General features: G+C 40.0%; 1 protein-coding gene across 2 annotated transcripts in view; it reads right to left on the bottom strand.

Moving 5' to 3' along the window:
• Nucleotides 1-18,287, bottom strand: part of PAPPA2 (pappalysin 2) — a 303,262-nt gene that overhangs the window by 161,979 nt on the left and 122,996 nt on the right. For both annotated transcript variants that reach the window (XM_005540072.5, XM_074020862.1), the window contains 2 exons: nucleotides 2,509-2,802; nucleotides 616-808 (listed from right to left, as the gene is read on the bottom strand). In XM_005540072.5, the coding sequence (XP_005540129.3) occupies nucleotides 616-808; nucleotides 2,509-2,802 (487 nt within the window). The remainder of the gene's footprint in view (nucleotides 1-615; nucleotides 809-2,508; nucleotides 2,803-18,287) is intronic.

Here is an 18,287-nt window from a genome sequence, read left to right as displayed (position 1 = left end):
AGAGACAAAGAGACAAAAAAGAATCCTGCCTCCCCCAATAGTTACCAGTCAAGTGGGGCAGATAGGAAAATAAGCAGAGGATGACAATTCCATGAGATAGTGGCCGTAAGAGGGGGAGGCATTGGAGGCTGAGAAGGTGTCAGAAGCACCCTCATAAGTCAGGGAAGCCCTCTGATGCACAGCTTATGGCAGTGAGCACACTCCCATCCACCCACACCCAGAAGTGCCTGGAGAAGTATGCTGTAATCCCTCCCCCAACACCACTCTGCAAGTGGCAAGCCACCACTCCACCCTCATGCCACGAAGGAACAGCTGACAGAGGCAAATGGCAGATGCCCTCTCAGTTCTGCCAATTTATCCCTGTCACATTGGTCAGCCTCTCCAGGCCTCCCTGAGGGGGATTGAGCACTTAGGATGAGCCACTGGCTCCCAAGAGAGCCCATGAGTTCTGCTAAAGCAACGAGAACAGAGCAGGCTGGAGCAGCAGCTCTGAGCAGTGGTGCACACATTTATAGTTCCAAATTAGAGTTCCCCTGGCTTCATATTCTTCCTCTTATTTATATGAAACGCCATAGAGAAATAAAACAGCTCACCCACGGTCAGTGCCTCTCTCACCTGTCATATACAACTCCACTAAGAGGAGGCAGCCAGTGGATAGTGAGGGACTCGTTGGTCTGTCCGATGATCATAGGTGGGATAGGGATGGGGGTGGGCTTTCTGCTTTCAGTCCACTGCTGATAGACCAGGTCCAAATAGCAATGCATTCGGGCCACTTGGTTAGGGGTAAAGTTGTCAGTGCAGTTATCATCTGTGGAGACAAAAAAGGTAGCACAAGAGATGGAGATTTTAACCCATCAAGTCCACCAAGGCAGGGATAAATTGTGCCTTGTTCATAGCTGAGTTAACTTATTAGGCTCAATGAGCACTTGTTAAATGAATGAACAAATGCAATCTGTTCCAGAAAGGGTCTAAGCTGGAAAGGGTAAGAGAAGACAGAGACCAGAGATGTAGCAGTTTTACATCTAAAGCAGGGTCATGACCTTAAAGTTGGGCATCCCAGGGTGAGACTAAGGTTGCTCTGAGTTGATGGTTGCTTATTCAGCAAACCACAAGATGGCAGTGTTTCAACAGATGGCCTTTCCACTTGTGAACATTTGTGGAGTTGCAGACACCTGCTTTATCGCCCAGTGACACTGGTGAGTATTCAGAGCTGCTCCAGGGGAAAGAGAGCCAAATGTCAAGGAGACAGCAGGGCTGGGAATGGTGGTCTCAGCTTTACTTTTGGATCTGGCAAGGTCTCTTTAGCAGGTACATTTTGCATAGGGTTGGAAAGGGAGTTTTCTTAGTGCCAGGGACTTTTTCAGTGAAAACACACCAGTCAAGTACTGCCTCACTCAGCTTCTTAAATGTTTCCTCTTCCCACTTCAAAGGTGCTGCCTCCAGACCTCTGCCTTCTGCATGGCATCGTCTGGTGTCTCTGCCCCTTGATGGGGGAGGAAAGGTGCTGGTGCTTACACGTCTGACACACCTGAATTATTCACCGCAATGAAACTCAGATAGACCTACATCTTGAAAGGTGACAGACAGAACCGGCTCATGATGCTTTCTTCCCTTCAAAGTCACGATCAGGGTGTGGTGGTTTATTCTTTTTTGGATAGTTCTAGAAGAGTATGTCACCAAACAAGACCCCAAAACTTATAGAAAAAAATATCTTATTTCACCATTGGACTAGGTAATCAAATCAAATAAGTCTTTAATTTTAGGGAAAAATTTGAGTCCATCATAGGAAACCAGTCACTATTACTTTTCACCAGAAACAAGGAAGGCATGAGAGACAGTGAAGAATAGTACAGAAGCTAAATTAAGGAAGGAAAATCAGATGACAAGTTTTTCCCAGGGCCAGGAAGATGCCATTTTTTTTTTTTAATTAGATGTCACCTTTTGGTGGAGAGAGGGTGGCAGGCAGCTAAGAATTAGTACTTGGCCAGTGCTGGAAAAAGAGAATCTGATTTTGCTTGTTTTTAATAACATACAGTAAAAAAAAATCCTGAGCCTAAATTAACCAAGCCACCTCGTGGACCAACTTCAAAAATAGTATAAAGGGCCACCTTGACCCATAAACTCTTTTCCTTTATTTCTACTGGACTCTTCTTCAGAGTAAATGTCTAAGAATGTGGGTAAAAATAAAAAAAAACTACATTCTAGAAGTCAAGGGGATCACAAGAGGGCTTTCAGCTCTGTGCCTTTTTTACTACCAAGGATAGAAGTATATTTTTAAATATCTAGTAGAGGAGAATTCAGTGAACAAAGTACCTTAATATTTCAGTATTTCTTCAAGCTCTTCAAAGACATGAAAAAATAATAATACCCTATAATAAATACACTTCAACTCTCTGACACAAAGGACCACTTACTCATTCTCCCATCAGCTCCCACACCTCCACTCTCCCAGCTCTCAAAGGCCCCCATGTATTCTTAATAGAAAACAAAGCAAGACAGTGGTGATACCCGTGTAGCTCATGTAGTTGGTGAATGGAGCCCCTGGGAAGCGAGTGAAGCCACAGGTGTCACTCATGGCCTCAGGTTCCCGGCACAGCTCGCTCTTGGGAGTGGGGGCGGTGTCGGCACAGAGGTCTCCTGTTTCCATGGATGGCACTGTCTCCTTGCAGGGGTCATTGCAGGATTCTCTTTCACTGACCCCTTTAAAGACGTGGTAAAGTCCCAGAACATGTCCCACTTCATGGATCATGGTGTCCATGTGGCCAGGCATCCCATAATAGGCTGGGCTGAGGACAATGCCACCTGCAATGAAAGTTTCGAAAAGCCTTTCAGAACACAGAACGAACAGCAGCTCTCCAATCCTTAATTGTGTTTTCTGATAAACATTAAATATTCCATTTCAGCCTCTAAGGAGTCACTTTATAACTTCTGATGACATACAGTCATTGCTCTTCTTTCTTGCCACAGAAACCCTCTAAACAAATTAATACACACTTCTTTATCCTCTACATGGGTGAGTGTTATACTAGAGGCCTGGGATAGCAATGTTGACATAATAGAGAGCCAGAATTCTCAGCACTGTATGCATATTAAAATCACCTTGGAGAGTTAAAAGAAGACATACAGGGGTTCAAATACTACCCCTGATGAATTGAGTCCAAACATTCGAGGATAAGGTTCATGCACTGACATTTTTAAAAACTTCCCAGGTTCAGAATCACTGCTCTAGGCAAAAGCCCATGGGATTTGGAGTCAAGGAAATCTGATCTAATTCCTGCCCCTCCACATCCCAGCTTTGAGGGCTTAAACAGCTGTCTTACCTCCTGGAACTCAGTTTTGTTGTCTGTAAAGTGGGGATGATAACACTAAAATTTGTTGTTGTTTTTTTTTCAGTGTTTGGCACATAAAGGAAATGACAGCTGTGTAGGCTGCTTCTGATTTAACAATCCCTACTCTCAACAACTAGTTAGACAAAAGATAAGTTCAACTGAACTACCACAAAATTGGGAATGTCACAGTCACTATGAGAATATTCCCCACCCTCACTCCCCCTAAATCTCCATGAGAACACGAAGGGATGTGTTTCAGGGAAGAGTTCATTGCATCCAATCAGGCTTAGATGGGAGACTTAATGGTATCATTGGAAACTTACAAATGGAAAGGCTAAGGATCTCTGAGTGACCCAACTTCTATCTGTGTAGCTTGTTGGAATCCTAATTCCTGCTTCCCTCCTCTCCCATGGTTGAGCCACCTAGCTTTCCTTCTTTACACCCCAAAATTGTCAGGACCAGGCCTAGTCTTATCTCTGAAAGATGAAACAGGGAATGTCAACATCCTTGGATCAACCCTCTGGGGTCCAAGGTCACCCTTGGCTGTGCTGCCCAGCTGGCCCTGCCCTTCTGTCCCAGGTCTGATCCCAGTTCCCAGGACTTGCTTCACTTCTCACACCTGAGTCTTCCCTATATCAATAGTCTTCTGAGTATAGTAGGTCCTCCAGGAGAATAGCTCTTTCTCTTGCCAGGTCATATTCCAAGGACTATGTCCTATTCCTGCCTCCATTCAACATCCCTTAGACAACCACATACACAGCTTTATGGGCAGGAGACAATCACAGGATATCTGGCACCACACCCACTGATCTACCTAATAGGCAGCTAAATTGACTTTCTTGTGACTACTTTACTGCACAGGACAGTTTTTAAGTCCAAGTTCCAGTCTTTCCCAGTTTACTCGAACATACTGACCTTACTCAAGCCATGCTCAAACTCATCTAAGATACAGTGTCTCCTTTCACATCTCAGGTGAAACTAGACCTCACCTCCCATGTTTATTATTTCTACTACTTCTGGTAAAATTTTTATTCTCTAAACTTATCCTTTTTTATTTCTCTTTTTTTATAAAGTTATTTTCTGAATATTTATTTCATTTGTGCATCATGATGTCAACATAAGGTTAAACTAACTTAAAAACAGGTCTGATTCGAGAGTGCCTGTTATTTGAATAAACCTGGAGAAACACAGTATTTCCACTTTCCAAGAGCCCACACTTCATGTTTACATATCCGATGGCAGCAGTAATCATCACCAATGTTCATGTACAATTATTCCTCCAGTCCTCTAATGGCAATATCGACCTTCGCATCAGTGGAGATAATTCTAAGAGAACAGCTTTCTGTTCTTTCCAGGTGCCTTCGCCTTTTTCATCCTTTTTCCTCCACCACACTTCTAACCTCTACATATGTTTAATCCCTTTTCTGCCTACTCTTTCCTTTCTTTCCCCCATTTCTAAGTAAGTTTTGGCTTAAAATAAAACTAATATTCAGAAATAGGATTTTGAAAGGCTACACAATTTACCTATAAAGTTTAAGTATCTACATTGATTAGCTTTCTTCCCAAATTGGGTTTATAAAATCTGAACCAGGGTAATACTTTGAAAAAACAAGTGGCATCAGTGGTTAAATATGCTTGAGGAAAATGCAGCATGCCATACTATCCTCCTGAAAAATCCATAATGTACATGAGAGTGAGCTGTTGTATTAAAGGCCCTGAAAAGTCCTTCATCAATTGAGTTTTACCCTTTGCTTTTCAAACTTATTTGAACACAGAACATGTCCGAGGTAGAATATCTTTTGACATCTCTGGAGTACCAGATGTCTCAGAGCACAATCCAAGAAACACTACCAAAGATGGAAAAAAAAAAAAAAAAGTTCAAATCAATAGTTACCTTCTGCTCATATATTTTAGCTCTGAGCAAAACATCAAATATCCCCACATCCTATGGCCAGCCAGGTCCAGGTCCTTTTGTGATCTCCTTCAGTTATAGATAAAGAAAATATAGATGAAAAGAAAGATGGTTCTAGGAAGAAAGGATGGCAAAATCAACATGTGCCAAGAAAGGAGGGATGACCAGGAGTGTGGACTGGAAACACTTGAGAATACGGCGCAGTCATTATAATATTGGGCTTCTAATCAACCAGCAGAAGTCTCTACCTCAACCCCAAATGAGATGTTTCCAAATCTAAAAATATTTTGCAACAGCCATCTTTCAATAAACCAGCTTGTTTATAACTGGAAGAAGAAGCATAAAAATGCAAGCCCTCGACACTCCCAGGAAATCCCCTCCATACCCAGGACAATTGGCCAGGGTTCTCCAGTGTAGCACTCTTGGTGCACATTTCCAACACAGAAGAATAAAATTTTAATCAAACAACACTTACATTTCCACTAAAAACATAAGCATTTTAACACACATTTGCAAGTTATATTTTCAATTGCAGAGAGATGTACTTATGCTAATAACTCACTTATATGGAAGACATGGCAACGGGTTTAGTAACTACATGTGTGTTAACTAGAATATTGCACAAAATAAAGAAATACAGAAAATATAGAACAAAATATTGCTCTAATTTAGGGATGACTGTTGTGCACACCAACACATGTTGAGAACAAAAATCCCAAGGTCCTAGACCTCTTATAGTAATTCTATATCTACTACAGCACCAGATTATAAAATTATCCCCCTGGACTAGAACGAGAGGAGCTTGGAGTGTGGACCATTAGCTGACCCTCACTCACTCCATGGCCTTGGCTGTTCAACCTTTCCCCTAATCTCTTCATCTGTAAAATGAGGGGGTAGATTGACTTATCACTAAGATTTCTTCCCATCTGTATTCCCAGACTCTGAGAGCTAACATGCAGGCTTTGTGGGACAGTCATGAACACATACACGTAAAGGAATCTGTATTGTCCTGGACTGTCACTGCCTCGGCCTTGCAGTTTGTGTTCCAAGACTCCCAACTCTCAGTGGCCTGAGGGAAAGGGGAAAGCTGGCAGTGAGAAGCCAGCCATCCTACTCTCGGACCTGCTGTGGATTTCCAAGTGACCCGGATTAGCCACCCTTTAATCCTCACTCCCTCTCCACTGGTGATATGGTTTGGCTGTGTCCCCACCCCAAATCTCATTTTGAATTGTAAACTCCATAATCCCATAATCCCCACATGTCAAGGGTGGGACCAGGTGGAGGTAATTGAATCATGGGGGCAGTTTCCCTCATGCTGTTCTCATGACAATGAGTAAGTCTCAAGAGATCTGATAGTTTTGTAAGTGTCTGGCATTTCCCATACTCGCACTCATTCTCTTTCCTGCCCCCCTGTGAAGAGGTATCTTCTGCCATAATTGTAAGTTTCCTGAGGCCCCCCAAGCCCTACTGAACTGTGAGTCAATTAAATGCCCTCCCTTAATAAATTACCCAGCCTCAGGTATTTCTTCATAGCAACATGAGAACGGACTAATACAACCGGTTTGCACCCTTCATCCACTCTCACAGATACGGGGTCTCACACTTTTCTTCCCACCCACCCTTTATTCCAACCAAATCAAACTTGTTACGTTATTAGGGAAATGAGTTTTAATCACTCACAGACACACATACTCACATTATTAAGGAGTGGGTTTTCATTACTCACTGAGATACACACACACTCATATCAATGTAGGGGTGAGGAAAGACATTAAATTTATTTGGTGATTTAGTTTAGAAAAGTTCTTTCATGTTTCAATAAAAGTTACACATACACATGAACTCATGCCAAAGCCAGACTGAGGCATAAAGACATGTTGCCCAAAATTTAATAAGAGGAATGCAAGCATTTCTTTTCATTAAAAGGAACAAGATGTGATAATAAATAATAAATAAAAACTGAGTGGCCAGAGTGGCAATCCCTTCCAAGCATCACCAGCATTTAAGTCTTCCCCCAATGAGGAGGAGAGGGCCTGAGGGACTGTGCATTCCCCTGCTTTCAGGAAAAGCTGCAATCCTTTCTCAGGGGCAAGATCATAGGAATAATGAAAAAATAGTCAGAAATGCTACTTGTCAGTACCATTTTATAGTAATATATTCAAATGAACCAGCATTATCTTCTGAAGCTAGAATCTACACACACACTTTCTTCCAGTTACATGGGTCAGACTATGCGTGATTACATGTGGTTCCTGCACCACTGGGCAGAAGCTTCTCTCTCACAAGGTAGCCTTTGGAGGGGCCAGGGCTCCTTCTTTAGCTGGCACTGTAAAGGTATTGATCCTGATATGGGGAAACACTCCTTAGAAGCTCTCAAGGCTGTTTACTGATCTGTTTAACGGTAATAATGAGAGATGCTACCTCAAAGGATTTTCATGAAGATTAAAGTAGTAAGGTAAATAAATAAGCATTTAGCTTATCTCCTAAAACAAAGAGACTCAAAATATGTATTAGACCATTTGTCAATATTATTATTCTATGTGCAATCTGGCAGTACACGTTCATTTGCCTATAACCTTCATTGGCTCCCACCTAACCTTCATTCATAAAAAAATAAAAAAGAAGGTGGGGCCTGACCATAAATTAGACAGACCTCCCAGAGTGAAACCAGGCATTGCCAGGCACAGTAGGAGAACAACCTCAACAAGAAGCTCTGATTTTCCTCTAAGCTGCTCATACTTTGTCTTCATGTTGTTCTGATCCTAACAACTGCAGGCATCCAGAAGACAAGCAAGACTTTGAGAGGGCCGCAAATAGACAAGTGCCCATTCTCTTCATAGACAACATATTAGGGTTCAAAATTTATTCCTGGCAGTCTGAAATTAGGCTGCTAATTGCAGGAGGAAAGGAAATCTTACCAAATTGGGGCTGTTGGCATAATTCTTCATAGACCTCAAATTATTGTTAGATCAGATTTACACTAGATGTCTTTGTTCTATAGTGCCAATAATCATTCCCTTCCAACTCTCTAGTTATGGGGAATATGATTATCATTTTTATACTCAAAACCATTAATTTTTATCATTCCTTATCTTGGATGACAAAATTGAAACACAGATGAGAGATAAAATATGATAGTAGAATGGGGAGTGGGGTAGGGATGAGATTCCATCCCCTACAGTTGAATCCCTTCTTTGGTGTTCCTGCTTTTGTCTGACACATTGAAACAGGAAGAGAAAAGAAATGCACACACATATTTTCAACTATATCACAATGCTTCAGTCTCCACTCTGAGGCACTTTCAGGCGCCCCCCACCTTCACTCACTTCCCCAATGCCCATCCTGCAAGACTGTCGAAGGACTGATAACAAGACCAGGAATACTTACTCAGGGGAAACTTTAAAGTACTAGTGTAAAAGGATGGAAAAAATTTGGAAATACTAACATTTTACCCTAGTGGTTCCATGCTTCTCTTCTCCCTACTCCACTCAATTCACAATGCCAGACTTTTCCACATGTATTAACCTCACTAGGAAGTAATACAACATAATGAAAAGCAAGGAAACAAGAAATCCTTTTTTGGCTGTGGGGTTTCTAAGCCTCTGCCACCTGGGTCCTGAAACGACTCCATCCACAGTTTAGCCAGCATGGTAGATGGATTGAAGACAGGGACCCTCGCTCTCACACTACCAACACGACCACTACCACATTAGCCTAGAAATGATTCTCCCAAGCTGAAAGAAGAGGAAAGAGGCGAAAGGTAAATAATGGAAATGAATAGTTGGTAGTGGGTCCAATAAAGTTGACTGTACCCTGACTTTCGAGCTGGAAAAGAGATAAAAACCCACAATAGGTTTGTGTGATCTGACAGCAGAGGGATCTTGCTTCATTACGGTAATAGATTCCTAAGTGGCTTAGCCCTAGAGAGGAACCACTGACCACCAGAGCTAAGCAGGAAGGGCAACACAGCCTGCCAGAAATTCCCTGAGGATGTCCCTGTGATGAGAACCAGGGTCATCTCAGGTGACCAGCATCACCTGGTGACCAAGGACAAAAATGAATCATTTTCCCTGTGGTCTCAGCACATACAAGCCATCTCCATAGTTAGGTACAGCCCCAAGCATAACAGGCATAATTGACTGAGAGTAAATTACTACTACTCAGTAGCATGGGGGCTCAAAATAGAAATAAAGTTTAATGACAGAAGAATAAAGTAAGTTACATTTCTTGCATGCCTGAATGTGTATGCCAAGACTTGAACCCAGTGTGTGCCAGTACCATCAACTTGTACATGGAACGCAATATGAATGGGCTCCCAGCAACTGGGGGCCATGTGTGGCACAGCTGTTCCTTAATGGACTGGCAGCAGGAGAACACATGCCTTCTTAGAAGATCTTTCAGCCTTGATTACAAAAGACAAGCCAAAACAATAAGACAGAGTTGTTGTGTGGTCTAGGGGATGGTGTGGAGGAAGAAAAGAAAGAATCTGCTAATTAGAAGATGAAATCTTAGTAGTAAACAGCCAAGCTTCCAAAGTGATTCTATATTTCTAAGTTCTTACTGGCTTTTCCAGGCTTTAACACAAGAATACCCAAGTGGCTCACGGTAAAGAGAATGATCCCCAAAGCCACCTTCAGTAAAATAAATAAATAAATAAATACATAAATAAAATAGCTTTGGGCAGCTTCAGAAAAGGATATTGGTTGAAAAACTCTAAAACAGTTCTGTAAAATTTTTAGGGCTGAATATTATATGCCCATAAAATGGGGAGGTTGAGGGCTGGTCTGCAAGTGCCTATGTAATTACTTCCAGTGACTGGTGAAACTGCTCCTCAAAACATACTGTCCACAATGAAGGGACAAAGTTATAAAACCGTGCCTTGGGGTCCAGGGAAGGAGCACTTCAAGGCAGGACAAGGAAAGAAAAAGTGGTGTAGGTGGACTGGTAGGCAAGGGGAGAGAAGGAAATGGGGACAATTAAAAATAATAATAACTGGAGCTAGAAAAAGAAGTGAATCTTTAAGAGAACCAGCCCAGGAGCCATTCATCTCCAAATCTCGTATTGGCTTGATTTTACAGCTTGTGGTCTCATTAGAAGGCAGTCTTTGTTCCAGTTAAGACTGAACCAAGACAAGCATGTGTAGAGTGTGAAGATTTTGCTGAATCTGGTGTCTTTTTTTTTTTTTTTGTCTCCTTGTATACCCTTTCAGTTACTCCTATCTGCAACAGTCAAGCACTCAGGGAGCGCTAGCCACTCCCACATTGTGGAGAAAAGTAATCTGTTGAATTAAAACTGAAGATGTTATTAGCAAGGCATTAGAGACTTAATATATAACCCTTTCCTTGTTCCATTATGGGGGCAATGCTTCACACACGCACACGTGCACGCACGCACACACACACACACACACACACAACCTCATGATGGATTCTTTTTTTGTCTACTTTGCAGGAAAATCATGACAGAATTTTAGGCACTACAGAGTATGCGTGGGGAAGATATTTCCTATAATTCATTTATTCATTAAGCATTATTGAGCATTTATCTATGCCAGGCACTGTTCTGGAGTATCAAGGATTCAATGAGTACTAGGACATGTTTTAGAAGAGAAGACCTTTCAAATCACCATATATAAAAGTGGGTATTTACATCACATGCTTTTAAATGTAGGAATCTTTGTTTGGGGCACCCAAATTTCAGAGTACAGCATTCAAATTCTATGCTAATTTTGTTTAAAGTGTTTAATATCCAAGAGTGCTCCCTGTTTTCCAAACTCCAAGGCACCCAGAATAGCGTCATTTACTAAATGTCATCTTCTGACAGTTAAATCATCTACAACAGAAGCCAAGGGGTAATTATCAGGAACAGTTCTCATCTTGTTTATGTCATATAGGCTGCCTAATGAATGACTATGAGCTCTAATATTTACATGTGCACTCCAGTTTACACATCTTATTTATTCCTTAGCTCTCAATGGTGGCTTTGCTCTAGCCCAATCCTTTAATGACTAATACCCTCAGAGGACACGGAATCCAGTTAACACCTTCATGATCTACAAATGTTGGTGTGCCTCGGAGCACTCCCTCCATCAGGTTGTGGACTATAACCATGCTCAAGTCTCTTTCAATCCAAAACTTTCTTCATCACCCTCTAACCATCACCTTCTCCACCCTAGTGCTGTATGCCTTCACAGTCAAACTTCTTGAAAGATCCACACCCCCCTCTTCACCTTCTGTGGGTTCCTCTACCTGTCCCACTCTGGTTTCTGCACCCAGACTCCACAAAAACAATCTGGTTGATGTTATCAAAGACTTCCCACTTACCATATCTATGAATAGTTCTTAGCACCTGAGGCTTCATTCACATTGTGCATCTATGTATCACAACTGATGTAAACTTTAATCTCAATATCTAACTATTCGGTTGAAAGAAAGCTGAAGTTTGTCCTGGAAGAACCCCTGCAAAAGTTCTGCATGAGGAAGGGGTATCTCACCTCCAAGCTAGTTTCTGCCACCTATACTGCTGCTGCTTTACCTTCTCCCAGGTAGTGGTCCTACCCGTACCAACCCTGTGACAGCTACTCCACTGCAGTCCACTGGGCTCTAGGACATTCACAGACCGCTCACCTCCCCAGATCACCCACCACTGTTTACCCTTTCCTTCTCTGATTTGTAAGGAAGCTCTTTCTGCTTCTTACAAGCAGTTCTACCATTGCAAGCAGATGCATTCCTAAAAACACATTTCTTTCCTTTATAAAAGAGCCAAGATTTTTCCAGGGCACGGAAAAAGTTTCTATCTTGAAGGCTGAAGGCACAATCAGGAAAGGCAACCACAGATACACTGTATTTGAAGCTTCTACTACTACTATTAAAGCTCATATTTACTGAACTCCTGCTCTATGCCAGACACTCTTCCTCATGCTTATTATCCCCATTTTACATATGATGAAACAAAAGCCCAGGTCCCGTTTGTTCCTATCCATGTGAAGCCATAACCCACTCCATCATTCAAATATTTTCTTTTCCCCCAGTCAAGAATCACTTCATCCAGACTCATTTGAAGATCCCTTATGTTTAAACCCCCATGATCCAGGTTCAAGTTTCCTCCCACAGTGTCCTCAGGTCCCATGCACCTGAGGGCATGTTGCTTGTGAGCTGATTGGGTGCTCTCACTGCTCTGTGGTGGTACAGACATTCTCTAGAACAATTAGGAACGTGGCAGACCAGAACACTAGGAAGTATCTAGCTTCTGTGCCACAGTGATTCTTCTCTCTAACTTGGCCAAAATGCCTGTGTGCTGATTTCATCTTTCTGCAGTAGCTGTGGACCCCATGAGACTTTCTCAAACTCTCTGTCTTTTGGTTTCTGGTACACCCCCTGATATCTTTTCCTCCTCCCTCTTCCATGGAAGCCCCTTCTTAGTTGATTTTAGAGACCCCTAGCTCAACATATCCAAAAGCAAACTGGCTCCCCATCTGCCTTTCCTTTTCCTGCATTTTATACCTTGGCACCATCATCCACTTAGTCAATCAAACAGAACTTCTCTTTCCCCATCCCTCATTTATTCGAACAAGTTTTCTTAGCACTTACAGCTATAAATGAGAAAGAAACCAATATAATTTATGTTAAATCTTTTCTCATTACAGCAATAATTACTATTCATTCACAGACACAAGAACTACTTTGGGTTTGGGAGAGCCATGTTTATCTCCTTAAAATACACATTTCCCAAGTATTTGTTTTTACTAGTGATTAACCAACATCTAAAAATACTGTTTTGATCAATTGTAGAAGAGTAATCATTGCAAATGAGAACTCAACTGAGAAGTGATTTTTAACGCTTAATAACTTATGTTAGTTTCAATGCTGATATCCTGTTTGTGAGACTGTACTATTATTTTACAAGATGTTACCATTAGGGGAAATGGGTAAAGGTTATACAGAATGTTTTTGCATTGTTTCTAACAACTACATGTGAATGTATAATATCTCAAAATAAAAAGTCTAGTTTAACAAAATGTGATCACAAAAGAGTTGTACTCAAAATGTTTTTAGCTGAGAAACAGGCAACCAACTAGACTCTGAAAAAAATACATGTGTATGTTACATTAGTATAAAATTCTATATAAGTGAAATGGAAACACAAGTTTAAAGAGACCAAAAAAAAAAAAAAAAAAAAAGAAAACAATGAACACTTGCCCAATGTTTAAAAAGTACATGACCATGATTTTTTTAAAAAAATAAATGATCGTGATTTTCAAATTGGTATGGTACTGAGAGGACACTTAGGAAACTAAATTTAAGATTTATTTTTAAATGATAGTAGTTTGAAATAAAATTACATGCCCCAATTACTCTTTTTGCTACTATTAAACCTATTATTAGATGTTTAGATGTTACTTTGAGAATGTATGAAGGTTTGCTGAGTTTTTTGAGTCTCTTCACAGGTACAAGGGAAAACATAAGTTTGAAGAGCAATACTGTAGCCATGCAAAGCACCCCCACTTCTAAGTGTGTGCTGAACCCTGCCATCTGCCAGTTCTTCTGCTCTGGAATGCTCTCCTATGTCTGCCAAGCAAACTCTTGCTTATCCTTCAATTCCCATCTCAAGCCTCAGCCCCTCTGGAAACTCTTTGTTAATACTTTCAGCACAATTAGGCACTTTCTTTTCTATGTTCCTGCCTAACTTCATGTATGGTGCCATCACATAGTATTATAAATCTGTATTACATATCTGTCTCCCAATCATGCTGTGCATTCCTTAAGAGCGACTGTTTTCATTATTCTATCTATGGCATTGCCACAAAACACAGTCAAGCTTTTCTTTGAATGAATCAATGATGATGAGTATGGCATCCAAGGCTTATAAAAAGGCTAGTTTATGACTAACTTAAGTGTTCTGCTTTTAAAGATATGTTTTCAATTCAGGCATTGTTTACTATGGCTAAAAATGTTCAAACTACTGAATATTAGAGCTCAAGAAGATCCCACTCATTCATCCATCTGCAAAAAGATTTTTCTTTGTGTTAACACAGCATTGAAAGCACAAAATCATACGAAAGGGCAGAAATGGTGTTGATGGCAAATCACGATGACAAATTACCTTGGTCTTTTCACATAGTGACTTAAGCCATTGATAGTCAGAAATTGGATTCAGTCTTCAAACTTTCAGGCTAGTGTGCTTATCCGCTAGGTCACTCAACAGACCCTGAAAATGTAGGGCCTTTACATGCTGACACAAACAGGTAATCCCATCTTGAGTCTCAAAAAGGCTCTATTTAGAAAATTCTGAATGTCTTCCTCTATCATGGTATGTCAGCTGTCTGTACTACTCTACACCTGATTTTAATCAATACAGTTCCTTTGTTTAATCAGCTATGATTGAACAAGAAGAAATAAATAAGAACACAATTTTCTATTGAATCAGATCTGTGAGCTGTTCAGTCTAGTCTTTTACTTCTGAAAAGCACATTAACAATCATGTTGTAGGGGAGTACAGTTATTTCTCAAAGGATTAAGAATAAAATATAAATATCCCTTGCTTCTTTCACAATTCCACTAGAAGTCAGTGATTCATGAGATAATTTAAGCATTTCTTGAAATCATTTAAATTTAATACTTTTACTCATCTATACCTTCATTCAATGATCACTCACAGAGCACCTGCTATATGCAAAGTACCTTGCTTATTTATAGAGATCATAGACGTCTATCAGAAGATTTCACCAGTTTTTACATGCAGTTGTGTGTGTATGTGTGTTTGTAGTTCTATGAAATTTATCACATACATACATTTGTGTAATCAACACCATAGTCAAGATACTAAACTGTTCTATCACTATTAACATGTCCCACCTGCTATCCTTTATGTCACAAATACATCCATACTCTTCTCAACCTCCGACCATGTATTGCCTCCTCATTCTTAAACCCTGGAAACCACTAGTTTGTTCTTTATCTCTAGAATTTTACCATTTTGAGAATACTGCAAATGTGAAATGTTATACCATGTAACTTTGAGATTGGCTTTTTTTTTTCACTTAGCATAATGCCCTTGAGATCCATCCAAGTTTTTGCAACATTAATACTTTGTGGAGTAGTATTTCATTGTGTGGATGTACACAGTTTGTTTAAGCAGTCAGCACTGAAGGACACTTTTGTCATTTCCAGTTTGGGGCTACTATATAGAAAACAGAAAACTGCTATGAAGATTTATTCATGTACTAGTTTTTAAGTGGATATATATTTTTTCATTTCTCTAGGATTAATGACCAGGAGTCCAATTACTGGATTGTATGGCAAGTGTAAAATATCTAGAATCTGTGGTTTGATATTGTTTGTCAGTTTGCAAGATTCTCAGTCATTATCTCTTTGAATATTGTTTCTGCCCACAATTTGTTTTTCTTCTTCTAGAACTCCAATTTACAATAGAAATTTTTCATGGAGTCTTAAATGTTACCTGAGATTTCTTCTGTATTTTCACAGCACTTCCTTTTTCAGAGCTTCAATTTGTAAATTTTCTAAAATGGTCTAGTTCTTAAATTCTTTCTTCTGTTCATAAACCCATCTATTAATTTCTTAATTTTTCTTACTGGTATCTATTTTTAGTTCTAAAATTTCCATTTGATCCACTATTAGAGATTCCAGTTCTATGAACAAACTATGCATTTTCATCTATTTTTACTTATTAATCATAGTTAAAGCCAGTGCCCAATAATGCCAATACCTGGATAAGTTTTGATTCTGTATGACTTGTTTGTTTGGTTTATCATCATTTGACCCTGTCTCCTGAAATAGTTGGTATTTCTTTATTGATTGCTAGACACTGTGCATGAACAATTGTAGAGGCTTTCAATTATGTCTTTCTCCAAAGAATATTTAACTTTCTTTTTCTAGGCAGTTAGAATATAGGCAGATAAACTTTCTCCAAACAGGGATTAAGAGTGTTTCAGGAGGAAACATAAAAATTTTAGAAGATAACATTGGAAAAACTCTTCTAGACATTGGCTTAGGCAAAGAGTTCATGACCAAGAACCCAAAAGCAAATGCAACAAAAACAAAGAAAAGTAGATAGGATGCATATCAAAACCACAATGATATACCACATTACTCCGGCAAGAAAGGCCATAATTTAAAAAAATCAAAAACTAATAGATGTTGATGTGGATGTGGTGAAAAGGGAACACTTTCACACTGCAGGTGGGAATGTAAACTAGTACAACTACTATGAAAAAACAGTATGGAGATTCCTTAAGAACTAAAAGTAGATCTACCATTTGATCCAGCAATCCCACTACTGGGTATCTACCCAAAGGAAAATAAGTCACTATATGGAAAAAAACACTTGCACACACATGTTTATAGCAGCACAATTCACAATTGCAAAATATGGAACCAGCCCAAATGTCCATTAATCAATGAGTGGATAAAGAAAATGTGGTATATGTATATACCATGGAATACCACTCAGCCATAAAAAGGAACAAAATAATGGCATTTGCAGCAACCTAGATGGAGTTGGAGACCATTATTCTAAGTGAAGTAATTCAGGAATGGGAAACCAAACATCATATATTATCACTTATAAGTGGGAGCTAAACTATAGGATTTAAGACATAAGAATGATACAATGGAACTTTGGGGACTCAGGAGGAAGTGTGGGAGCAGGGTGAGGGATAAAAGACTACACACTGGTACAGTGTACACTGCTTGGGTGATGGGTGCACCAACATCTCAGAAGTCACCACTAAAAAATTTATCCATGTAACCAAACACCACTTGTTCCCCAAAAAACTACTGAAACGTTTATAAAAGTGTTTCAGGCTAGATTTTAGACTTTGTATAAGCTGTGCTACTTCTGTTTACCCTTGCACAGAGGGTGTCTCAGAGCCCCTTCTTCTCGACAAGGCCTCAACTCCCAATTTTCTCTCTTCTGTTATGAGACTCCTAAAATCACTGTTTGGCTTTTTAATATCTTAGAAGTTATTTTCTACGTATTTTCTTGCCCAGTGGCCCTGAGAATGTAAGTTTAGTAAGTAACAAATATCTTAAAAGAAAATCACAAGCAGAAAATCAGGCTTACTTTTTCTGATTTCCATTTCTCTAGGATGCTGGTCCCTCAAGTTTTGGTTACCCTGAAAACCTGAACTCTAATTTTTGTCTTGAGACCAAAGCAAGCTCTAGGCTGCTGCTCTCTGCTTTGCCTCTATGTCTTCCACTGAGAATTTGGCAATTTCCCTGAAAGGAAAAAGACTGAATTATATACAGGACTCAGTTCAATGCATTTTTCTTCTTTCTGAGATTGGACTCCTCATATCCTTGTTGCCTTAGCCAGTCTGATGCTTTCAAATAAATAATTTTAAAGTATTTTATCCATTTTTTATAGTTGAATGAGTCTTGCCAATGCCCAATTCTAATAAAGGTAGAAAACATTCAATGGTATGCCCCAGCCCAACAATTCTTATCAAGAAGTCATCATTTGTCTCCATAATGGCCAGGAAGATAATTTTTTAAGGTCTTTTAACCAAATAGATTCAGTTCCTATTGATAGACCTTGGCCTTATGGAAGCCACTGCTGGGTAAATCTTGCTGTCAGGACCTCCATAGACATACACCAGAAAGGTTACTATTGGTGATTGGAGTGTGCACCAAGTTGGAGATATTTTCTTATAGTGTTATATGCCCCCTCTGCTACTGTTGCTTTTGATTAGCGTAGCTCAAAACACCCGTACTCACTATTAAATGAATTACAGGAATATGACTTTCTAGTCCACCCATTGCTACCAGGAAGGCTAGAATGACCCACACTAGCTTTCATCTGGAAAGCACAGGGGTGTCTCCAGTTTACGTGACCATCTTGGAAATATATGACTGAAATCTACAGCCCCTTTCTGTCAGCTGTATCAAAAATCCTTTAGAACTTTTCCTGAAACCAATAGCCATGAAGTGCAGCCTATGACTTACAAATTTGTTTTCTGACAGGCCCAACAAAACATCTCATCCCACCCAGAAACCTCTCTTTCCCTAGTTTTTCACTCATAGTAATTG

Source organism: Macaca fascicularis, chromosome 1 (genome assembly GCF_037993035.2).
Source record: "Macaca fascicularis isolate 582-1 chromosome 1, T2T-MFA8v1.1".
Classification (NCBI taxonomy): domain Eukaryota; kingdom Metazoa; phylum Chordata; class Mammalia; order Primates; family Cercopithecidae; genus Macaca; species Macaca fascicularis.
This window is presented reverse-complemented; position numbering and strand designations above follow the sequence as displayed.